The sequence below is a fragment of the Salminus brasiliensis genome, chromosome 13, assembly GCF_030463535.1.
Source record: "Salminus brasiliensis chromosome 13, fSalBra1.hap2, whole genome shotgun sequence".
In the NCBI taxonomy this organism is placed as follows: domain Eukaryota; kingdom Metazoa; phylum Chordata; class Actinopteri; order Characiformes; family Bryconidae; genus Salminus; species Salminus brasiliensis.
In genome coordinates this window covers 24564801-24590633 of record NC_132890.1, presented here as the reverse complement: position 1 = coordinate 24590633, position 25833 = coordinate 24564801, and the positions used below count along the sequence as shown (strand labels likewise).

The 25833-nt window shown below is 41.0% G+C and overlaps 1 protein-coding gene across 1 annotated transcript in view; it reads right to left on the bottom strand.

The window, feature by feature from the left end:
- The window catches only part of map3k10 (mitogen-activated protein kinase kinase kinase 10), a 51394-nt gene extending 25914 nt beyond the window's left edge, over positions 1-25480 (bottom strand). The window contains exons 1-2 of the mRNA XM_072695446.1: positions 23211-25480; positions 20644-21184 (exon numbers count right to left, since the gene is read on the bottom strand). Of these exons, the coding sequence (XP_072551547.1) occupies positions 20644-21184; positions 23211-23534 (865 nt within the window). The 5' untranslated portion in view covers positions 23535-25480. The remainder of the gene's footprint in view (positions 1-20643; positions 21185-23210) is intronic.
- Positions 25481-25833: the final 353 nt, after the last annotated feature.

Sequence of the window (25833 nt, the reverse complement as noted above, 5' to 3'; positions counted from 1 at the left end):
AAAGCACAACATCACTGCATACGCTATTGGCGGACTCCACACTGCCTTCGGAAGAGCGCGGCTCCAGACCAATCACAGGGGCCGTGTCAAAGTGGGCTGGGCTTATTTGGTCCAATGACAGAGCGAGGTCCCCCTCCCTGTCCTCAGCAGTCTCTGGGAGACTGCGTTTCTTCTTCATCACTGTGCCCTGCAGACACTCACCCTCCCCACTCAACCCCCCCCCCCTCCCCTCTCCTCGACTGCATCAGCTTCCAGCTGTCAGCGGGCGAGGGATCCGCTCTCATGCTGTACCAAAGGGGCACAGACAGAGAGAGAGTAACAAAGAGAGAGAGAGATAAGGATATGGCAGAGAGAGAGAGAGAGAGAGAGAGAGAGAGATGGGAGGTCGGGCAGAATGAAAGGCAAAGGGAAGGCAGAGAGAGAGGAAATAGGGCATACAGTACTATGGGATGTGTGTGTGTTCGTTTCTATGTGTGAAATGGAAAAGAGGCAAATAATGACATGAGGACTGAGAGAGAGAGAGAGTCAGAACGAGAGAGAGAGATAAGGAGAGATAAAGAGAAGGGGGAGAGATATATACAGCATATCTAGAGAGAGAGAGAGAGTCAGAAAAACAGAGAAAGGATAGAAAGAGAGAGAGAGTAAAAGATTTTGGAAGTTTAGCTCCGCCCATTCAGGCTGAAGTTCTAAGGACCGTTTAGCTATGCTATGCTGTGTTACTGATACACCTGCTTGGCTCCAGACCCAACTCTGCTGGCTGGCTGGGCTTTCATCTACTCTGTGACTCTGTGAGGCTTGGGATCCGGCCGCTCTTGGACGCTGCTGTTCTCAGTCAAATTATGTCCACCTCTGTAATCAAGTGTCAATATTAGACTGCATTAACACATGTCTACTGAATGCTCAGCTGTAGCCATCATGCCCTAAACATACATTGAACCCTTTTTAAGGCTATTTGGAATGCAAACCACCAAGCAGGAACTGGAGGGAAATTTGCCTGGACAGAGGACAGTGACAAGAACAGAATAAAGTGCCGAGCATAGCAGCTCCTAACATACTGCCCTGATCTGAGCCTGCATTTCTTAGCGCTGGTCCCATGTTTTATGTTTTAACAGCCAAAATAAAACCAAAATAAAAACCAGGCCAGCTTAATACCATAAAGTCACCAATTACAGAGTGTTTATTTGAGTAAACTCAATTTATTCTTGTCTGAATTTCTCCTATCTCACATTTTCTACTACTGCATCCCAGTTATGGTTTAGTCTGTGTTCCTAACCCCTAACCCAACATGTGCGCTGTTTATTCCCAACAGCAGATTAGGACTCCCCGATCCCCCATAGGGAGAGGCATTCCTATTCTCACTCCTTTCTGACAATGGAGGGCTGTGGTGTTGACGGGATTCAAACGTAGGCTCTCCTTTCGCATTAGAAGCAGGCAGTTAGACAGTTGCACCACTCTACAGCTGTAAAACCATGTACATTTCCATCTCTAATAAAGAATGGAAAGGTACATTTATTCAGAACTGTGTAATTCCACAGGACTGGAGTGGCACAACAGTCTAACTGCTGCTCATCAAGCGTCTGATTAGTTAGCAATTAGCTAGAAAACTTCTCCAACTGGAATGTGACTCAGCTAGCGAGACTACTTAGCAAACTAAATGCCACAGTCAGACCAAGCAATTTTCACTAGATTAATGTACCGTATGTTTAAACTTCACCAAATACATGTTTAGCATGACAAATATTGCAAGGCTAGCTGACTAGCACACCAATTTTCCATGCTAAATGTATGTATGTCAGGGAATATGAACTTATTGCATTGTTTATCGTAGAAGATTAGCTGTAACCATGTGAGGGATGTATTTTAGCCTGACTAGCTCTGTAAACAAGCTTCAGAATGAAGGGAGATCAAAGACCAGGCTGTTTAACTTCCATAAAAAAAGTCCATGTTACATTTTACCCCATGTTAGCGTGCCCCACTAGCCTTTCTACATTACAGGTTAACCTTATAGTGAACCATTCGTGCACTAGTGAGATGACTATAAATTAAGCTGCCTTGAACCTAGTCAGGACAAGAGAAATCAGGCCTGTTTTCTTGAGTGCTATAACCAATAATCCAGAGGCATCACCATCATTCTGCTCTTTGACTTCACTTCTGTGTCAGATATCATCACTAATTGGTCAACAAGCTAACAGTTTGCTGTTGCTAATGTCTGAGTAAATCCTCTCTCTCCACGTTGCTAATGCAGCGGTTAGAGCGCCGAGATATCGAAAACAGGGTTGTGGGTTCGATTCCCGGGCTCGGCAAGCTGCCACTGTTGGGCCCTTGAGCAAGGCCCTTTACCCTCTCTGCTCCCCGGGCGCTGGAGTTGGCTGCCCACCGCTCTGGGTGTGTGTGTGTACTCACTGCCCCTAACACATGTGTGTGTGTGCGTGTGTGTTCACTACCAGATGGGTTAAATGCGGAGGACACATTTCGCTGTACAGTCCACACTGTACAGCGACAAATACGTGCACCTTTACCTTTTTACCTTTAATGCTGCTAATCTTACCTCAAAAATGTCTACATTCTAAGAAAGGCAAATGTTAATCACTGTTGTTGTGAGGCATTGTATTGTAAAACAGCAGGGCTAGGCCAGTGTGACGAAAACGATCTGGGCGAATGCTAATGTTGCTATCCCCAACACAGGCTTATTCATCTGTCATCAATCTGCCATATTGGACTAACCAACACTGCTGACAAGCGAAGTGCTGGGCTGGTGCCAGTGTCGCTGTTAGACAAGACAAGACAACCACATTCACCATTTGTGTTGGCCTCCGTCTTTATCACACGGTAGGCAGCCATTGTGAGAACGTGAAGGGCCTTGCCCAGCCCAGGTATCGAACCCACAACCCTGTCATCAATAGCCCGGTGCTATAAATGCTGAGCCACCACTGCTCCACTTTGCACTTAGAACAATGCTAACTGGTGGAGAACAAGCTTCCAATACTTCAGCCTCATAACCTCTCCACCCAACCACCCCATTTGAAGCGAGGAACTACCATTTTAATAGCTTCTCTGTGTCTCTCGGTTAAACACTGAGGGCAGGAGAGTCTCTGGCTCAGCTGGACAGCAGTCCACTTGAGGCTCAGGTAAAGAGAAAGTGGCAGACTAACACTGACCCGATGACCCACAGTCAGAGACACACAGCTGCACTGCAAAACATCATCACTTATCAACTCAGATACACTACACCTGTCAACTGAGGAGTTTCTCAGCCATATCACACGTAAGAAAGCTAAGCATTGGTCCGTGTCCGTGCTGGACATGGCTATACTAGCTAGTATCAGAAACACTGGGATGTAGAACGTAACTATCTATACTACAGTGTGGGTCACGGAACCTTGGTGGGTTGCAGTATGGGGACAAGTGGATCATGAGAAGGCAACATCAATGCATATTGTTTTTTCCACATGAGAAATGAAGCTAAATGCTAAAATGCTAAAAGCTAAAATGATGACTTTTTGGTTTTAAAATTTAGTTTTAGTATTTTGTTTCATTTCTAAAGTTGGAGAAGAAACTTAGCTAAATGCTAAAAGCTAAAATTAAGGGATTTTTAGTTTTTAGAATTTTAGCATTTAGCTTTATTTCGAATGTGGAACGAAATAAAAACAAAAGGAAGCTAAATGCTAAAATGCTAAAAGCTAAAATGATGACTTTTTGGTTTTAAAATTTAGTTTTAGTATTTTGTTTCATTTCTAAAGTTGGAGAAGAAACTTAGATAAATGCTAAAAGCTAAAATTAAGGGATTTTTAGTTTTTAGAATTTTAGCATTTAGCTTTATTTCTAATGTGGAACGAAATAAAAACAAAAGGAAGCTAAATGCTAAAATGCTAAAAGCTAAAATGAAGGGACTTTTTGGTTTTAAAATTTAATTTGAGTATTTTATTTCATTTCTAAAGTTGGAGAAGAAACTTAGCTAAATGCTAAAAGCTAAAATTAAGGGATTTTTAGTTTTTAGAATTTTAGCATTTAGCTTCATTTCTAATGTGGAACGAAATAAAAACAAAAGGAAGCTAAATGCTAAAATGAAGCTAAATGCTAAAATGCTAAAAGCTATAATGAAGCAAATTTTAGCTTTTTAGCATCCTTCTTCATTTCTCATGTGAAGAAAAACAAGATATAAAGCTAAAGGTTATAGGATTGAACCATTTGCCTTAAATTGGATTTTTCCTGCTAGCTGTGAGCGAAGGGAGCGAATGAAGGAGAGATGGTAAAAGCTGGCGTTGGCTAGCGATGTCCTTTAGCCTAGTGTGGATTCCTGTTTGCTTGTCCAGGTTTCAGTTTATTGAGTTTCAGGACACTGGCACAGGAAAAATGTGTTCACTAGACCTAAACTTAGAGATATCTTTGAATTTTTAGTCTATTCAAACTAGCTGAGGTTTTTCTGGGGTAAATAGCAAAGCACTTTTGTAAGTCACTCTGGAGAAGAGCGTCTGCTAAATGCCTTAAATATAAATGCAAGGCCTAGTTCATGTAGCCACCAGTATTCCTATACCTAACAGAGTCTGGAGGTGATGTGCTATCATCAAAACACCAAATTCTCCCAAAGTCATCATCGTTCACAGCTTTAAATAGAGCACTGGGGGTTTGGGCTTGGCCCGTTTTACAGCTCTGTTTTTGGTTCTGCTAGATTTTCTTTTAAAGGAGGAACAACAGTGTTTGAGGTTCACGCTCTGTCACTTCCTTGAACTCTCATTATTCAAAATTGCCATGCTGCATTCAGTGTGACATTCTAGGGTATATTTAAATAACACATAAGAAAAAATGACAGCTACAATTCAGCATGTTTCTCACACACACACATACACTTCTTCTTTCTTATTTCTGGTGCACATAAACACCAACAGGCAGCCAACAATAAAGGTCAGTATACATTTAATGAATGCTCTATACGGAGAGTGAAAGCCTCATATAGACATGACTCTTTATGCCGCCAGTCCGGCGTTCGCGTGGCTGAGGGTCAGGGCTGTGAGAGCAGAGTGGTGGCAGTATTACAGGAGACTGTAGTGCCAGGGCACACGGTGCGGCAGCGTCCTGCACCCAGATGGACAGGAACAATACGCCTCTCACTCCCAGTGTGCTATTGTGGTCCGTCCGAGCAGCCTCGGTCAGCCGCCCGACATCAGCTACGCAGTGCCATGCTGAAGTGCTCTGTGTGCAAAGCTGTGGTGGCTGCTCGTGTCTCTGCATTTGCATTTGTTCCTTTGCACATCTATGTGTATACAGTATGTGTGTGTTTACATTAGCATAACAGCAGGAACCGCGGGAAACTTTATCAACACTGTTCAGTTATGTTGCTTTACATCACGTCATACACTCACCGAGCACTTTATTAGGAACACCGTTAAACCAAATCATTAACGCTGCTATCTAACTTTTGAGCATGGCATGATTGTTGGTGTCAGAAGGGCTGGTTTGAGTGTTTCTAGAACTGCTGATCTACTGGGTGAGAGGTCAACAGAGTATGTCCAGGCTGGTTGGAGCTGACAGAAAGGCTACAGTAACTCAGATTATCACTCTGTATAGTTATAGCAAGCAGAAAAGCATCACAGAAACATCCAGCCCTGAGGTGAAGGAGCTGCAAACAGCAAAAGACCATGTTGGTTTCCACTTCTGTCCGCCCAAGACAGAAAGCTGAGGCTGCAGTGTACAGTTAAAGACTGCAGAAACGTAGCCTGATCTGACGAATCTTAGTTTCTGCCAAGGCTCGCAGGTGGTAGGGTCAGAATTTGACACACACATGTGAATCCATGGACTCAACCTGCCCAGTTTCTACAGTCCAGGCTGGTGGAGTCGGGGTAATGTTGTTTTCTTGGCACACTTGGGGCCTAGATTGATTGACTACTGTTACTGACCATGCGCATCCCTTCCTGGCCACAATTCGTCATCTCAAACTGGTTTCATGAACATGGCAAAGAGTTCAGTGATCTTCAGGGGCTTCCCTAATCGCCAGATCTGACCCCCAATAGAACACCTTTGGGACGTGGGCTGTGTTTGGGACCTTTGCCACCATCCTTTTTTAGTTTTGATGGGTTAATGACCAAATCGGTCCCCATAGTTGGTGCCAAAGTAGCTGCAGTCACCTTGGAACCTGAATTGAATCTGGGGAGGCTTAGTTGTGACACTGTAACCATTTCTTATGTAAAATAGGCCCTGTTTACACCTGCTCACTTCAACTGTCTGGAGAATCCTCAAGCCTCCTAAAAAGGCACCCAAGATGCATTTAAAGCAGATAAAATCCGATCACTCAAACCACTTCAGAAGGCCAATACATTCGAGCCACGTTATAGCAGCGTAAACACACCCATTGGATAATAATCGGATTTCAGTCTGACTAACCAGAGACACACTTGACTACCAAGTGTCAATGCATGTGGCTAAAATCTAATTAGGAAATACAATCCAGATTCCAGTCACATGAAGTGTGTAAATGGGGTGTAAACCGGGTGTAAACGGGGTCTTCGTTTTCTTCAGTGAACAGTGTTTTATATTACCATAACTTTAAGATGCTTATTGATTGTCAGAGCAGGTTTAGCTGGCTGTAGATGCAAGCAGTGTGTGTGTGTGTGTGTGTGCTGTCTGGGTGTGGGTAATGTCTCTGTTTACCCTGTGTCCTCTGTGTTAGTGCTCTTTCTCTCTTGGTCATGTGAGCTCTCGATCAAACCTTGGACTGCAGCAGGACTGCTCAGTTACGCTTTAATAACACAGCAGGGCGCTCATACTAGAACTTACGAGCTTAACACAAACCCACTAATTTACTGTATGTGGTTCTCTATATGTACACACGGCTGTTTCACCGCCATCATGATAAAAAACCCTACAATGTCAAACTGGCCTAAATGAATAATGAGAGTTAGGCAAGCATCAGGGCCAGACTAAAGTTTGCCAGGGAACACCAAGACAAAGACCAGGGCTTCTGGATCTGTTTCCTTTCTTGCACACCTCCGAGAAAGGTTCTTTAAGCATCCTGTGGTCTGGTCCTGGGCTGAACTTACTAGGGCAGCCTGACCTGGCCACGCTGACAGCTGTTTAACTTGTGGGATGTTCATCCTGAACAGTATATTGACGTCATTACTTTCACAACAAAACCATGTATCTTTAAAATGGTCGTATCTCTATTTTTGCTGTTTTTCACTTTTTGACATAAGGTGAGTCTGGCAGTTCTATTTTACACAGAATTTCATGATGAATGGATCAATAGAAAAGCTGCAAAATGTCTGAAGTTTTATATTTTATATTAAATAGTTTTATATTAAATGTATGATATAAAAAATTAAATATTTGCTATGGAATATTCCACCTCCATTGAAAATTAACAAGGCTTTTTTTGAGTGTTTTTGCACAAGAATGTTTCAGAAATTCACTTTTTTATGGAAGGTCATTTTGGAGCACTCCTATTGGTCCATTCATAACTAACTGGTCACACAATGTAAAAGACATCCAGTGTTTTAATAATGGTAATAAATAAGGTTTCGATACCACAGCTATGCTCAACTGTTTAGATGTAGACAACGTGGATGTTCAGCTTGTGGTCAGTCTGTCCATCAGTTTGTAGCGGATGTATCATTTGCATTTGTCATTTTGATGTCAAACAGCAGTTCAGTAACTGCTGCCCCTGCAGCCGGTCTTATCTCTTTATTGATCTGTGTGCTGGACACTGTACGGCAGATACTGTCTGGTTGATACTCTGTGTGTGCACGTGTGTGTGCGTGTGTATGTGTATGGGAATTTTTTATCTTTCGCACAGCACACATACACAGTACCTTACTTCAACACCATCATTAAACCAATTAGCTCCAGCTTACTGGGGCAAGGGAGTGTAAATATTTGTCTGTTTGCGTGAGTGATCATTTTGTTTATGACAACTATGCCGAAAATTATTTGTTGTCACCCTATTTTTCATGACGAAAATGATACAATGGACAAATTATTAATTTTAATACATTTATCTGTAACTTTTCGAACCTGCCATACCACACTGTATCCTTCTGATTGGATGTTCATGTTTCGCTCCTCCTCCTGTTTACAAACAACATCCCAAAATCCTAAAAATGTTTGTGGTGGAACAGAGAACAATCTATGATCCTTATATTGCGTAAGAGTTCCCGAACTTTCCATTTCTCAAGTTAATCAGTTAATCAAAATGGTTGGAATCGCTACAGGAGGCCCCGAAGAAGGTAAGGGACCGTCTTTAATGTGTAGACATTATAGATAGTTATAGATACGGAGATACAGAGCCTGTTGGTGTTTGTTAAAAAGTCTTGAAACCCAGGAGGGGCTAAACACGAATATCCGTTGAATAGCCAGTATCTGACTAACCAAAAAATCTCAAATGTGCAATAAACTTCACATGAAAAGACACAACAAACCTCAAGAGACATACCCTCAGTACCCGCCACCGAGAAACGTTCAAAAAAGTAAGCTAAAGTTGCCTTCAGATTTATAGAGACTGGTTGTGCAGGCAAAGTACGTTACGTTTTTCATGTTTACTTTTAGCGCAAAACAGATGGTCATGGGTATAAATCACATTCTATGACTTGATAATCCTCAATGTAAGCTTTGGCTAGGCACTTAGACTCTGCCTGGGTCAGGCACCTATGCGTTCACACAGCAATTGAAAGTGGTCCAAATCCGATCTTTTTCATCATATGTGGCTTTCGTTTGATTTGTTTCATGTTTAGTTATTAGTGTTGTTCAATATCGATAAGATGTGGGCCTAAGTGTAACACTTCATCATTAACCTAGCTGTTCAGTGAGACAGCAGTTCCTACAGCTCTCACAGCAATTCATATGATAACTAAACTATATATTTTTATTTAAATATAAAGGGGAAACATAGAAACTAAGGGGAAACAAAGGCCTACATATGAAGTTTTTCTTTGCAAATACCATATTGTATGTCCACACTGCACTGTATCTGTTTAATTAGACAAATGTAATCAAATGTAAAGATAATAAGTGAAATTGTCAGCATTTTGAAGTTCAATAAATGCAAAATGTATTTGAGGAAGAAATTATTCCTTACCTAATTTTAATAATTATATACTAATTATAACTAAAATTAAATGTAACATTATTTTTAAGCTATTGTTTAGGCAAGTAAGTATGAATGAATATGACCTCTAAAACCTTAAGAAAATGCATGAGTAAAATTAAATATATTAGAAATATATATATGTATAGAATATATTAGACTAATAGACTAAAACTAACAATAAGCTTGGCTCTAGGATTGCATGGCTTCTGCTATGCTACTTATAATACTGTCACTTATATTCCATTCCAGCTTTTGTGCACCATGATGCATTTTTACACACCTACTGGTCTGCAACACCAGCACCTGGACACACGTGTCTGTGTTCCCACAGGGGCTGGCAAACCTAAAAGAACCCAAAATGACTCTGATCTAGCAGAGCGTATCCGCAGTGTGGACATCAGTGTGTGCCGACAGTGAGTCACTGCCGCTATCCGGAGAGTAAATAATCACCTATGGCCCCGCTTTTACAATCAGCGCTGTTTGAGAACCCATAACACTGACTCTGAGCAATGCCCGACACTGGGAAAGGAACACACTCCATTACTGATTAATAGAGCACCAGAAAGCAATGCTGAGGGCCGCACTCCAGCTCGCCACCACAGGGCTGTAAAGCAGGTGCTGTAAAAGCCATGATTACTGAAAAAAACACCTTTATGATGAACACGTCATTATCACGGTCCAAACTGTGCAAAAGGGCAAATCTCCTTTAACTGAAATCTACACTCTGACCTGTACTGAACATGTCCATGTCATTCAAAAACACTCATTCCAACACCTAAGTAGTCAATATTGTCAGCGTCAGTGAGCCAATCAGCATGCTTGTCCTAAAATCTCAACCCAACTGACCTTAGTGTTAATAACTCAAAACTGACCTTTCACTAATGACCCTGGAGCTCTCTCGCTTTCTTTTTTCTCCCTCTGTTTTTTTTTTTTTTTTTTGGTCACTCTTTTTTTGTCTATTTCTCTCTTTTTTGGTCACTCTCTTGTCTATCTCTCTTTTTGGTCACTCTTTCTTGTCTATCTCTCTTTTTGGTCACTCTCTTTCTTGTATATCTCTCTTTTTGGTCTCTCTTTTTCTGTCTCTTTAAGGTATCGGTTTCTTTTTGGTCTCTTTCTCTTTTTGGTCTCTCTTTTTCTGTCTCTTTAAGGTATCGGTTTCTTTTTGGTCTCTTTCTCTTTTTGGTCTCGCTGTTTCTTTTTAGTCTCTCTTTTTCTGTCTCTTTTTCTTGTTGGTCTCTCCAGTGTCTTTATTTCTCTTTTGGTCTCTTTCTTTCTCTTTATGGTCTCTTTGTCTCTCTTTTTTCTCTCTATTTCCCTTTCTGGTCTCTCTATTTCAATCTTTGGTGTCTCTATTTCTCTCTGGACTCTCTTTCTCGTTCTGGTCTCAATTTTTCTTTTTGATCTATCTCCTTTTCTGTCTCTCTATTTTTCTTTTGGTCTCTCTTTATTTCTCTTTTTGCTCTTTCTCATGCTCTCTGTTTCTTTCTGTTTTCTCTTTTGGTCTCTCTTTTTTGGTCTCTATCTTTCTATTTGTCCTTTTGCTCTTTCATTTTCTGTGCTCTTTCTCCATATGCTCACTCTCTTGGTTTCTATTTTTCTCTCTATTTCTCTTTTTGGTCTCCCTCTTTCTCTTTCTAGCCTCTATTTCTCTCAGGTCTCTCTTTCTGGTCTCTGTTTCTCTTTTTGATCTCTCTCTATTTCTCGTTTTGATCTCTTTTTCTGTCTCTTTTTGGTATCTTTCTCTTGGTCTCTTTTTCTTTTTGCTCTCTCTCTCATCTCTCTCTCTCTCTCTCTCTCTCTGCTCCTTTCTATTTTAGGTCTATCTCTTTTTGGTCTCTTCTTGGTTTCTTGTTCTTTCTCTTTTTGATCTCTCAAATTTTTTTCTCTCTCTCTTTCTCTCTTGCTCATGTGGTTTTCTGTGTCTGTACAAGGTCCACTCAATGTAACTTTCATTCCCTCTATCCATCGCTCGATCTCTCCTCCCCTCCCCCAGCTGGGCGAGTGACTCCTGTCATTGTGGACCCGTCTCTGTCTTGGACGTGCGATAAAGGGGTCATTGTTGCTACACTGCTGTGTTTCCACCCTCAGGACGTGTGCCCCTTTCTCTTTCTGTCTCTTTCTGTTCTTTGCTCTGTACCTGCAAAACAACACACACCTGAAGCTGTTAGACATTTACAGGATTAGAGCAGATGTGTCTGTCCAAACAGCTGTAAGTCTACTCACACTAAAATTCACTGTCAGCTTATAATATTTACTGACATCAGAGCTGGTGGTCCGCAGGGGCACAGAGTCACTTATTTCTTAGAGTCTGAGGAACAAAATAAATGGTTTCTGAGAGACCATAAGACACAGTCATGATACGGTTAATTAACTGGTCAGTGATTAAGCCGTGGCCTTGGCGTGTTAAGTCCACTGCTGAATGTGTAAATATGTCCTTTCTCAGAATGACCTCCTTTCTGCCCTTTTTACAGGAAACCCTTAACTGAATCAAGCTTTGAAGGCATTAGAAAAACAGTAATGCATTTATTTTGTACTTATAAGAGATCTTTTTCAGTATTGTAGACAATTGTAATCTACCTTTAGTTTTTTTTTTTACCAACACTACATAAAAATGATGAGAGAGTATGTGGTACACTGTTTACATGCTACTGCTTTATCACACCACAGGCTGTACCAACTACCTTAGGGGGAACAATACGACACTGGGGGGAACAAAATGTAACCTGCAGAACCGTGTGTCCAAAATAAATGAAAAGAAACCTCATCTTATGCACTTGGGTTGTTTTTTTTCCTGTTGGGTTAGAACAGTTGGTTTAGGACCTGTTTACACCTGGTCACTTCATTGCGCTTTAAAAAATCACCATATCTGGGTTGGGCCAAGCCACATTCAGAGACAAGGGTTGCGTTTACACTGGTGTAAGATGTGGTTCAAACGCGTATCGGACCTAGTCTAAGAGTCTAAGATGCATTTGACCCATGTTATAGTAGTGTAGAAACATCCATCTCTCCAAACGCATTAGACAAACAAAATACCTCCCAGTAATAATTGCCATGCAGCAAGCAAATTTCCATATTCCATCCGACATATTCGGTTTCAGTCTGACTAACCGGGGACTACCAAATATAAATGCATGTGGCTAAAATCTGATCAGGATATAATCCAGATACTAGTCACATGAAGTGAGCAGGGGAAAACAGGGTCTTGTTGTTGGTTTATTCATAATGGTGGAGCCTGTACTGCTGTCATACAGTTAAATGGAAAGTGACTTATACTGGGCTTCATAATGGCCCTGCTCTCTAGAGTTCCACCTTATGGTCAGGAGATCATGAGTTCAAATCTCGGCAATGCTAGAACAAAAAATAAGTCACTAAATGATGAACATGTGGGTTTTCAATAAGGAAATATTGTATCGGGGGGGCGACTATGGTCTGCAGCTTAGAGAAGCAGGCTTGAAGCCAGAAGGTCGCTGGTTTGATTCCCAAGAGCAGCCCTGAGCAAGGCAGGTAACTCTCAACTGCACTCTCCCACTCTCCCAGGCACCCCAATCACCAGGGTGAATGTGTGTGTTCACCGCCACGGAGGTGCTTACATGGTTTCTGTCAGAAACCATGTAAGCAAGTGTCTGATGACAGGTAGGCATCATGCTAGTTTTTAGCTTTCATCATCAGAAGAACTTCAGACACCAAACATGTCTTCACTGATGGACTACATCTGAGGCAAGGCGTGAAATCTTACCCATTTGATTTCTTGCCACACTATCACTTTAAGCCTAAATGATATACTCCTTCTGTTGTCTCAAACGTGTGTCTGACAGCTGTCTGACAGCAGTGGGCGGGGCCTGTGGAGCTGTCAGTGCTGCTGGAGTCTGTTAACAGCCCGCCTGAGGAGTGTGTCGGAGCAAGGTGATCGTGGGGTTTAGCATTACTCTCGGCTGAGTCACCCCTCAAATTGATCCGTCCCCACGGCTCAGCGGAGGCCGGCTCCTTTGTTTCTGTAAGCAGGCAGGCAGGCGGCTCAGCCAGAGCAGGTAACTTAAGTCTTTAGTGAGCTCAACTCAGGAGGCCATGTGGAGTGACCAGCGTCCGCAGCCTATCAGCTCTCAAACACCCCGTGACATCACACCAAAGGAGGTCACGGTAATCAGATTATCCTAGTTACACAGAGACGCACCACCGTCCAGGCCTCCAAGTGTGATAAAATTAGCCCCCCAGGCAACATTTAGTAATGTGGTGCAATTTTCAGCAGTCTTTATACCACAATCTAATCAATGCTTCTTCATTGAATAGCAAAGCTCAAATAAACAGATAGAACTGGTCCTGGTGTAACTGCAAATTGTCCTGTTTTTCTTATTCTGACATGTGATCCCATTATCCTTCACCTTATTTACCCCTAGGCTTACAATCCAGTTATTATTATGAGAGATCATCTTAGTTCAGTAACTGCTTTAATCCTAATTTGTAAATTATGTAGTTAGTATAATGAGGAACAGGTGGGATTTTGGAAGAGAAATATATGACATATACAATATATTTACATATCTGGACACTTTTTATATCAAACAATAAGTATCAATTAAGGATGTCCCAATCCCAACCCGATCCAGTGGATCAGGATCAAGGCCAGACATATTTGAATGTGCTATTTAAAGCCCAATGCAGTTCCGATCCTTTGTTTTTACCGCTGTGTTCCAGCAGAGCTTCATTTGGCTTATTATTCCCAGGCTTATCATTCAGTTATTATTATAATATGTAAGTTATGTAGTTAGCATAGTAAGTTAAGGTTGGTTGACATGGCAAACATATACGACATATACAATGAATGATATAGGAAAAGTTTTGGGACACCTGCTTATCCACTGTTTCTTCTGAAATAAAGGGTTTTAAAATGAGTTTATCCTGCCTTTGTTGGAGTAACTGACTCTACCGTCCAGGCCGTACCGTACAGGGGAGATTTACACCCCTCTAGAACGCACATGGCATTAGGCATGGTGCCAATAGCTTCATGTTTATCTACTCCGGAGAGTCCTATTCTATCAACAGTACTTCTATGCAGGGACTAGACAAGCTATGTGTGTGTGCAACTTATTTGTAGCTGCATGCTTTCATTAGAAGGGGTGTCCACAAACATTTGGACATATAGTGCATATAGGATTTAATTATGTATCAATGAAGGATACCAATCCAGACTCGGGATCAGAGCCAGGCACATTTTATTAAGCTATTTTAAGCCCAATCCACTACAGATCCTTTGTTTTTACCGCTGTGTTCTAGCAGAGCCACTTCTTTTGTCCTCTAGGGTCCCTCTAGCTGACATTATACCCAGCCCATAGCATTTAAAAGTGTTCTCAGAATGTCAAAGTACAGTTTATAGTCTGCAGTGAGGCACGCCTTTACAGAGGAACCTGAAGATGCAATGTTTAATATTTCAACTGTGTGAAATATGAGCTGCTCTTAATCCAGGCATTTTTACAAATTTTTGCCCAACATGCCTCAACCATGGGTGGATACGCAATCTATTGACCAAAGCCAATGTGTGTTTCTATGTTTCTAAGGATTACTTAAGCTGTGGAAGTGCATGTTTAATTTGTCTCGAAGGTGGGGCTGTTTTTGGCATTCATACGAACTTCATATGGGTTTTCCCTTCTTCACCAGTATTCCACCCACCCATAACCCATATGCAGCTGTTCAATGTTCTACAAGTACTGATGATACCAAGCAAAGCTGCAAAGATGATATACTTAGCAGAAACAGTGTGGTGTAATTTATCACAGTAACCTATCGTCACACTGCCCGTCCCTAGAGAGAGAGGAACCGAAGTGTTCCCACATTCAGGCCCTTAGGCCTTAAGGGGCTGGGAACTGCTGGTTCTATCTGAAGAGGTAAGGGTTTAATATACTGGCGCTCCTTTCTCCTAGGGCGAGTGTGTAGCACTGGATGACTCAGTGATTGGTGAGGGAAGGATGTGACAGGTGAGGCTGATGAATGACCCACAGTTCTCTCTGCCTGCTCCCTGTCCTTGACAATTGAATTCTGAAATGTCCGTTGATCCACGCCAGTGAAGGCACGCAAGGAGTCACCTTTAAACTGTTAAAGGGAGAGCACAGTGCACACACACGATTTTGAACCATGTCCAGATGTCATATATAGTTATTTATGTACAATATATATATATATTGTACATAAATAACTATATATAACATATCATAATATATATATCATATATAACATATATCATAATAATGTTGCAGATGCTATTACTCAGAGAGACCTAAGATCGTAAGACTCGTATTACAGAGGTGGGCCAAGGGCCAAATGACTCTTATTATTGGTGTGGCGCAGCACAGTCACCCAGACCGGGAATCAAACCCTGGTGTCCCACATGGTGTGACCGCTTACTGGCACACAGTGGCTTACAGTCTGTTTCGCCACACCAACCACCTAGAAACTGTATATATGGCATTCTATGAAACACATGCTCACATTTGTGTCCACACTAGGGCTAGGCGATATGGAAAAAATTTATATCACAAAATTTAAAGACATTTTTTACAATATACGATATTTATCACAATATTATGTCATGTAGACATAATTTTTGTTTATCTTTTAGTAGGACATGGCCATTTACACATGTCTGTATTGATCAACATGCTCAACCCAACCACCACCAGATTTTTACACTATTAATGCACAGAAAATGGTATTTCAAAGTGATTGGCAAGTGTGTTAGGCCAGGAACGTGACCACATGGAGAACTTGGAGAACACATGGATAAAATTGACCACCATAACATATATGTCTGACTAAGGCGTGAACATACAGTATATGCTATATATATTACATGGATATATTTTAGTTTTTTTTTCTTTTTTAAATTTATTTATATATTTTTTTATTTATTTGGGGGTGGTTGAACATATCTTTCATGTTGTGGATCTTAAAAAATTAAAACAGAAGTGCTCTTGATGATTGTTTGTAGAAAATTGTGAAAACGTCATTTTGAAGACACAATATAAAGGACAGCTGCCAGAATCCTATTATGTCAATAGTTAAAAAGATACAAGGTTTTTGCCAGAGAGCCGTTTTGTGATATACACAGTCAAATCAGCATATTATGACGATCCGAGACAACACACAGACGCCACGTGACAGGTTTGTCTGCACATGTAAATAAGCAAGCACACCACTCAGTTGTCGCAGAGTACAGCACGAACGTCACGGACAAAGAAGGTGATCTGACTGATATCTAAAAGGGCATAATAATAGGGACCCAGGCAAAGGTTAGGAGCATCTCAGAAACGTTGTGGGATGTTCTAGAGCTGCTGTAGTGAAGGTGTACTTCTCGCACATTCAGTGCCTCCCAACAGCACAACAGTGGTTCCCCACAGGCCACTGATGCCAGAGGGGACACAGTGGACCATTTAACGTCTATAATGAACACCCTCCGTCACCTAATACAGTCCATGGCATAAAGTTTTGTTAGTGTCATCTGAGCTAATGGTGGTTATTTCCTCTCTTCGGTCTTCGATTTGTAAACCTGGATATAAAAAATTATAAAATTATTCTAGGTTAGTCCTGCCATTTTTGTCCAAATAATGTACAAGACAAACAAGCAAAACAAACACACACACACATCTCTGCTTTCTGGACAGTAAATCCAAGGTGGGGGAGGGGTGTGATTGTGTGTGAACGGGATGGGACGGGTGCCGGGTGCCGGGAAGAGGCTGCAGGGCGTTGGAATCCTCTGTTAGTGCTGCAGTGTGCCAAGTGCGGCTGGAGTTTAAAGAGGACACCTGAGCTCTAAGCACCTGGATAATGAGCAGAGGTGTAATTCTAAACGCGTACAGTCTAATGCACCCCTGCAGCCCATGCACACTATATTGTCATGCATTACCAGAGTAGCTGTGCTGTCATATCATTCACATGATCCCTAACGTATATCTGTGTGTGTGTGTTTATGCATGCAGTGTGGATGCTTAAGTCATTTTCATTTACATCAAAGCTAAGGAGCTCTGTTCTGATTGGCTTCTCATTGAACACAACAGAGTAATGGGCAGGGCTAAACTGCTGAGAATAGCTTTTTTTGACATCATAAAAACTTCTCTCTACATAAAAACACCTCTTTACATTATACATCTTAGTTTCCACACATGGACTGTATGGACTGGGGAACAAATGGTACATTTAAACCCTGTAAAGGCCTGCATGTGGGCCCATGCTTCAATTCCTCTCCCTCAAACAACATAAGTTACATTTTAGTTTCATAGCAGTTACCGCATCATTTATAGTGGAGACAGAATCCTTTATAGCAGCTACTAAATCCTTAATAACATATACAGAATCATTTATAATACTTACTGAATCATCTATAGTAATTACTGAATCATTATATCAATTACTAAATCATTATAGCAGTTACTGACTCATCTATAGTAATTACTGAATCATTATAGCAATTACTGAATCAGCTATAGTAATTACTGAATCATTACAGCAGTTACTGAATCAGCTATAGTAATTACTGAATCATTATAGCAGTTACTGAATCATTATAGCAGTTACAGAATCATTTATAGTAGTTACTGAATCATGATAGCAGTTACTGAATCATTACAGCAGTTACTGAATCAGCTATAGTAATTAATGAATCATTATAGCAGTTACTGAATCAGCTATAGTAATTACTGAATCATTATAGCAGTTACTAAATCATTATAGCAGTTACAGAATCATTTATAGTAGTTACTGAATCATGATAGCAGTTACTGAATCATTACAGCAGTTACTGAATCAGCTATAGTAATTAATGAATCATTATAGCAGTTACTGAATCAGCTATAGTAATTACTGAATCATTATAGCAGTTACTAAATCATTATAGCAGTTACAGAATCATTTATAGTAGTTACTAAATCATGATAGCAGTTACTGAATCATTACAGCAGTTACTGAATCAGCTATAGTAATTACTGAATCATTATAGCAGTTACCAAATCATCTAGAGTAATTAATGAATCATTATAGCAGTTACTGAATCAGCTACAGTAATTACTGAATCATTATAGCAGTTAATGAATCATTATAGCAGTTACAGAATCATTTATAGTACTTACTGAATCATGATAGCAGTTACTGAATCATTACAGCAGTTACTGAATCAGCTATAGTAATTACTGAATCATTATAGCAGTTACTGAATCATTATAGCAGTTACTGAATCATTATAGCAGTTACTGAATCATTTATAGTACTTACTGAATCATGATAGCAGTTACTGAATCATTACAGCAGTTACTGAATCAGCTATAGTAATTACTGAATCATTATAGCAGTTACTGAATCATTATAGCAGTTACTAAATCATTATAGCAGTTACAGAATCATTTATAGTACTTACTGAATCATGATAGCAGTTACTGAATCATTACAGCAGTTACTGAATCAGCTATAGTAATTACTTAATCATTATAGCAGTTACCAAATCATCTAGAGTAATTAATGAATCATTATAGCAGTTACTGAATCAGCTACAGTAATTACTGAATCATTATAGCAGTTACCAAATCATCTAGAGTAATTAATGAATCATTATAGCAGTTACTGAATCAGCTATAGTAATTAATGAATCATTATAGCAGTTATTGACTCAGTTATAAAATAATTTATTGTAGTTACTGAATCATATATAGCAGACACAGAATCATTTATAGCAGTAATTAAATCCTTTATAGGAGTAACTGAATCATTTATAGCACTTTTAGAATGATTTATTGTACATAGAGAATCATTTATAATAGATACTGTTTCATTTATAGGAGACACAGAATCATTTCTAGGAGTAACTGAATCACTTGTAGCAGATAACACATCCTTTATAGTAGACACAGAATACTTTAGAATAGGTACTGAATCATTTATAGTAGATACAGAATTCATTCTAGTTGTTATTAAATAACAGGTCTTAAAATTCAAACTCAAAATAAGTCTTGGGTTTAAGGCATTTATTGTTTACAAAACAAATTCAAATGGAAAAATCAAGTTTTCCATGATCGGGCCTTTAATTATTATTTCTGAAGTGAGACTGAAGCTAAAGGTAAAATCTAACTGGACAATTAAGGTCTATTTAATTCTACACATTTTAACGAAGCAAATTCAACCTATTTGCTTGCATTGCCTGACTATTAGCAGGGGTGCTACTAAAGAGCATCCCGTTGCCAGAATGAGCCGGGGGGCGGTGTGTGTTTTCATGAACCTGACAAAGACAGGGATTAGGGGACTTTGCTAAATCTGCTTCTGAGCAGCAGACATTGACTCTGGAGCACTGCTGTTAAAGGAGCAGCCCAACTGCACATGCTAATGTTGCTACCAGTAATGCAGTAGCACCCAATTAGCATGATGTCATATTCATAATGCTAATTTGTGGCTATGCATTTAATATTAGCGACATTAACACTACTGGCTGAACCATTCCTTCAACTGAAAACCCCAGTGCACTCAGCATCCAGTGCTCCACATTCCCTTCCCCCATCCAAACACACACTGCTTTCTCCACTCAGCCCAACACACCCAACACACCAACAACTGCAAGTACGTCTTTAAACAGCAAGTAGCACAAAGGACCAAAAATAGCCCTGCGAGTTACGGAGCAGAACAGCTCTCCTTGAGCAGAGGAGGAGGCAGCGTGATGAAAGGGGGATGACAGTGAAAAGAAGAAGAGGAACAGGGACTCTGTCCGCTTTCTTACGTCCCTCTGACTCTTTGAAACATCCATCAGCTGGTCCTGTCACAGCGCTCAGCGCACCTGTGTCAAACGCATGTTTATTCATGCTGTCCACACTGGAAATAATTCCTAATGCAGCGATTGAAGTATTTCGAGTATTTTTAACACTGCTATTTATGGCACTTTTCAAGCTCTTCTTCATGTAGAGACTTCTGGAGTTGATGGATTTCAAGCGCCTTAATATTCAGATCTTAAAGGATCTTAAAGGAAAAGTTTAGCAAAAAATCGAATTACGTGATTTAGCTCCTATGCCAAGTGCAGTCGATCAGCCAAAGCATCTTTGGTATCTGAAGTTTGCTTCTTTAGTTTTGAACCAAAGATGCAAGGCTAATGATGCTAACAAACACTGGACTTGGACTGTCACCAATTTTATCTCCATAAATGCACGGCCAGAAATGTCTCTCAAGCTGCTCAAAACACACCCAGATATTAATTTTAGACAACCTGATGCAATACCCTAGTACCCAAACACAAAATTAAACAGAGCTGAATGGTATCAGCCACATTTACACAGAGGGCCCAGTCACTGACCCTGTCAGCTGAGGGGGTCAATTCATCACTGTATGCACCTGACTTACTTACTGAAGCTTATCAATAACTAATAAATAATCAATTATAATATCCAAGTGTATAAGCTTAGACAATCCACATTTGAACTCTAGCTCAGTAACCAGTTAACCAGTATCAGATCTTTGCTGTTCTTAATGGCATTGCACAGGCATATTGGGAACTAACGCCAGGCAAAGTGAAGCACAGTAAACATATAAACATTTAACTGAGTACTTACTGTTACTGGACTTCAGGTCTCTGTGGATGACTGGCACAAAGGTCTGGTTGTGCAGGTAGTCCATGCCAGTAGCGATCTGCACAGCCCAGTTGACCAGCACTCGAGGGGGTACCTTTTTCCCTGCCAGTGCCCGGTTCAACGCACCTCCGCGGGCATACTCCATCACCAGGCACAGGTTGGGCTCCTTCAGGCACACACCCCGCAGGGCGATGATGTTCGGGTGCCGGAGCATCCAGAAAAGGCGCGCCTCTTGCCTCACGCTCTCCGCCGTGACGCTGATGTCTTCGTCCGGATCCTGCCGGGCCGCTTTCACCGCCACCTCCTCGTTCCTCCACACACCTTTGTACACTTTTCCAAATCCGCCAGCACCTATCACCTCCTCCAGACACAACTCTAAGAAGTCTATCTCCAGTGGGCTCTCGCCTCCCACCAGCAGACCTCCGGGGGGCAGCGTGGTGTCCCGCCGCGTAACATAGTTGCTGGGGAAGATGCCCACCTTGTCCTGGATCTTACCTGTCCACCAGCCCTCGTCTCCAGACACCTAAGGACACAGGGGTGAACAAGAAATCAGCGGTTCATTTGTCAGTAAATGAGAAAACTGATTCATCATGAAAAAAGTCCTGTAGCAGGTATACAAGGTTTACAATTGGGTGCTTAATGCTGGCTTAGACAGCTCATAGTCCATATTCGGGTGATATTCCTAATGGTTCCAGCACAGAACTGGACTTAAAGACTGGACTTAGCTGACCACCGGCTAGGGATGTGCAGCGTCCATAAGACTCAATGAATAGATGTTTTAAATAGTTCATAGCTTTACTCGCTAATTACCATTACTTTTTAAGGTGATAGAACTGATGTTGGGAGGCTAAAACATCAAATTTATCAATACCTATATTATACTTAATAAAAAATATTCTAATAATCAAACACAGCTAAGTAAGAATGAGTAGTGGAGGCTGCCGCTTCAGATGACCAAAGCCAATGAGCTTACAAAGCTAACCAATATGGTGGATTCTAATAAGGACTTCCACACAAACATTATATTCTCCTCAGTGGGCGAGGATGTGAAATGTCAGTTTGTCATATTTCAAACATATTTTCACTGCTTTTGGACCTCCAGCTATGCTGGAAAATGGCCTGACTGTTTGGAAGAGCCTCACCAACCCCAAAAAATTTAACCTCTTAAAAAGGCTACTGGCGAAATTTACAAACTTCTATTACCGAAGATTAGATAACCCCAATGGTTTGTACAGAAGCCCCTGTAGTTACTGAACAATACGTCTTAGTGTGCAATAAGCCTTTCTGTGTTAACGGGCCGGTCAAAATCCAAGATGGCCGCATTGCACATCAACAGTAGTAAAAGCAGCAGTATTATACAGTTTATTAGCACTTCTATCTATTTGTGTCTCATAAAATCAGTCGTACACACAGTACTGGCCAACCTCTATCAATGGCCGTGTTTCAGTTGTGTTTGGATGAACAAAATCCAGCATAAATGTGTTGTTATGAACTGGTACTGCTAACAACAATGCTAACCCAGGACAATGCTAACAATGCTAACCAGGGACATATTTTGGTTAGATTCCCTATAAAAACAAAGTGAAATATTTTTGGAAATGTTTTGAAATAGTGCAAAGTTATCAGAATGATTTACCTGAGGTAAGTGGAATGCAGCGTAGAGCAAAAATGTTTTTTTTTAATAATTTCTTTTTTTTTATTTTAAATAGTATACACACGCACAATCCAAATATTCAAATGCATTATTTCACTGAATTATTAGCCTGAATATTGTATCTGTCTTATTGAAATGTAACAAATATCCAAACGTAGTAATTAGTGTTGCACTGATACCGATACTGTATTGGTATCTGCGCCGATACAGGCACTTACACAGTATCGGTATCGGCAATAGAGAGCACCGATACTTACTGACAACCTATACTTTTTTTTTTTTTACATAGAATATTTTTGTTTGCATACTTTATGAAACCAAACATTTAAACAGTAAAAAACAGCCATAAATAGTTAAAACAGACATTTAATGGAACCTTTACATTTACAGCACTTTTTGTTTCCATGAGTTTTACTGCTCTGAAATGTGAATTTTAAACACCAGTTTAAAAGCTGTGTGGTCAATCTTAGCAAGATTATGCTTCCCTACCTGAATATGTTTCTGCATTATGGCCATTTTTATATATACATTTTTCATAGCTCTGAAGCTTTTTAAATGTGCAGTTACTCAACCAATAAATGCTGTTCCTTCAAGCTTATTATATCTTTTTTAAGATAAAATCTAAAAACAAGTAAAAGTACGACCTATAAAAAGTGGGACACTATAAATATCAGAATTAATAGCGTCTAACGAATATTTAAGTCAGAGTTGGTATCGGTGTCGGTACTCTGTATCGGCAGATACTTGAAAATCTATCATTATCGGGAAGGAAAAAGTAGTATTTAAAGTCTTGCATCTCAAACAGTCAAGTCAATCACCGGACACCTGTACACTCTTAATATCCTCCACAATGATCAATTATCAGCCAGAAAATTCCATTTCGATGCATCCCTACCTTGGAGTCCTTGGAGAGCACTTCCAGCAGGTCTCCACGCCGCAGGGTCAGTTCCTCGTCTGCTGCCGCCTCGTAATCAAACACAGCTGTCCAGTAGGGACTGGAACATCCATGATGATGCTGCTGGATGTGCGAATCAGGTGAACTGACCGAGGAAGAGAGTGTGGAGGAGTTCCAGCTGCTGCCGTTCTCCTGACTGGCATTTGGCAGAAGTATGGAAGGTGGAGGTGGGCCACAGGAGCCCCCGCAGTTGGTGCAGGGCAGTGGGGCGGCATTTCCTCCGCCTCCACCGCCCATGCTACTGAGTCTCGAATAGGGGTCCATGTCTGAGGCCGCGGGGTCAGCGGTGCGGTCTCAACAGCTGGAGGAGGCCCTCGGTCAACTCATGCACAAAATCCATGCAGGATGCATCGACCAAATTCAGGACGTCTTAACCGGAGTGGGCGGATCAATGGGCAAAGGTGCACTGCTCTCAATGGCTGGGTGGTCTGTTTTATCAGCGTTGTGCTCCCTGTGCATTTAAGCATTTATAAAGGCACTTTCAAACAGGTGGTTCGAAAGGACGAACATGCTCAGGTGTCTTCTGTGTCAAGAAACAGTTATATGGCTTTTATGAATTCATATATTCTTGTAAATGGCCAACAGGAATCGAAGAGCTGAAGTAGCTCTACTGTCAGATTCAGCACTAAGGCTTCTCCCAGTTTATGCTACAGGGATTCTCAGCTCTTTTCTTCCTCCACTGGGAATCTCACAGTTTGCTCAACTGAAATGTGCACTTCTCTGATTGAACTGTCTCTAAACGAACTCTTCCAGCTTTCTGCAAAGGAATTCTCCCAGTCTTCTCTACTAGAATTCCTCCAGTCTTCTTCACTGGAATCCTCTCCGATTTCCCCACCAGAATAAGACTGCCGTCACAGCGCCTGCAGGACACCCGGCTTGATTCACAATTTTCCCTTCGTTCCTATTAATTTGACACTTTACTGGTCAACATTCTCGCCTTCATGTGTAATTTCCTATTTTACCATGTCGAACATACAATAAGTTAATTAAAATTATTGGGATAATTAGTAAAGATAATATTACAGCAGTGGATTCAGTCTTCATACAAGTACCCCTAACACAGACTGGCCTTCAAAATACAGCCTTTTTCTTGATACTGCAAAAATATGGATACAGCAAATCCATGGTCCCTTCCAAAGGCTGTCGTGTCTTTCTGCTGGAACAAAAATATTAGCCCAACAGCTTCCAGGTTAAATCCTGTGCAGTCTCACAGATCTAGGCCAACATTAAAACCAAAGACACCAAGAGCTGGAACCCTCAACAACAGGCCGTGGGATTTTGGTGGAATTACACAGCCAGGCTAAAGTGGTCTATTCGGCCACAAAGAGCAAAAATAATATTTATTTATATACGCCTACCTCCAAATGCACAAATTCATGTAAACTTCAGGTCTATGATCTCCATACTGAGATCATAGGAACATGGTGGCAGCTGCCCACAGCCACAATGCCCTACCTTTTCTATCCTGATCATTTACACTGATATACAGATGCTGCAGAGCCACAAGCAACCCAGTGCCTGCCTCCAATGTAGCTGCCATGCAATCCTGTGTAATCTGGGCTGAAACTGAGAGTAGGTGCGGACAACAGGCCACTGCTGGGTGTTTATGAGCCGCTGCTGGAAATAAGGGGCTTTTCTGTGAGGATCTCCTACGACGCTTCTGCTGGCTCGGTGGAAAGGTCAGTGTTAGACGGTGTTGTGGAAAATGAGAGACGATGAAATCCTTCCTGAAACGGCGCTGCTGGAGCTTGTTGAGGATGCATCCTCCATCTTCATCATCATCCACATCACCACCACCACCATAATAATAATAATAATAATAATAATAAGCTTCTCTTATTTTTACAGCTCTGCTTTTTATAATCCACAGATCAGATCAGCAGTGTATCCATGAGGCCCAGTGTTTTCAGCTTTAAACACCCATCAGTCTGTTCACACTGGAATATCCCTGCATCGCTCCCTGTCCATCGCAGCGCTCCTCTCGGCTCATGGGCGTTTAGGCTGCGTCGCAATATTTCCATCCACCGCGGGACGATTCCTCTCTCTAACGCGTCGCCGCAGTCCGCCGCTGTCGTCCATCCCAGTCCACAAGGTTTTCTGTCCCTTTCCCTTCCTCTCTCTCTCTCGTCCTGTCAGTGCCCGTCTATTCCGCCTCCGTTCAGCGGACTGTCAGCTCTTAAGGCTGATTTTGTATCCAAATACACCGGCTGAGCTGAAGAGGGGGTGGGTGAGGCGAGTGCATTATGGGTATTGTAGTTTACACTACACTACTCGTTTTCTAGCATCCAAGTAGAATAAATATATATTTAAAAAAATATATTTTAACAAATCGATAAATTAGTTAAACTAAAGCTTTACCTCTGAACGGAGAAAACGGTTGATTAAATTATTGGTAAATTGAGGGAACATTTATTACATTCAGGGAACGATTTTTTTTAAAAGGATGATTCAATAAGTTACAGGATTTATTTTATTTATTTAGAGAATGGATTATTAAATATTAAAGTGGAAAAAATAATGTTGAATTGAGGGTATGCATTGTAAAACTGTGTGAATGGATTAT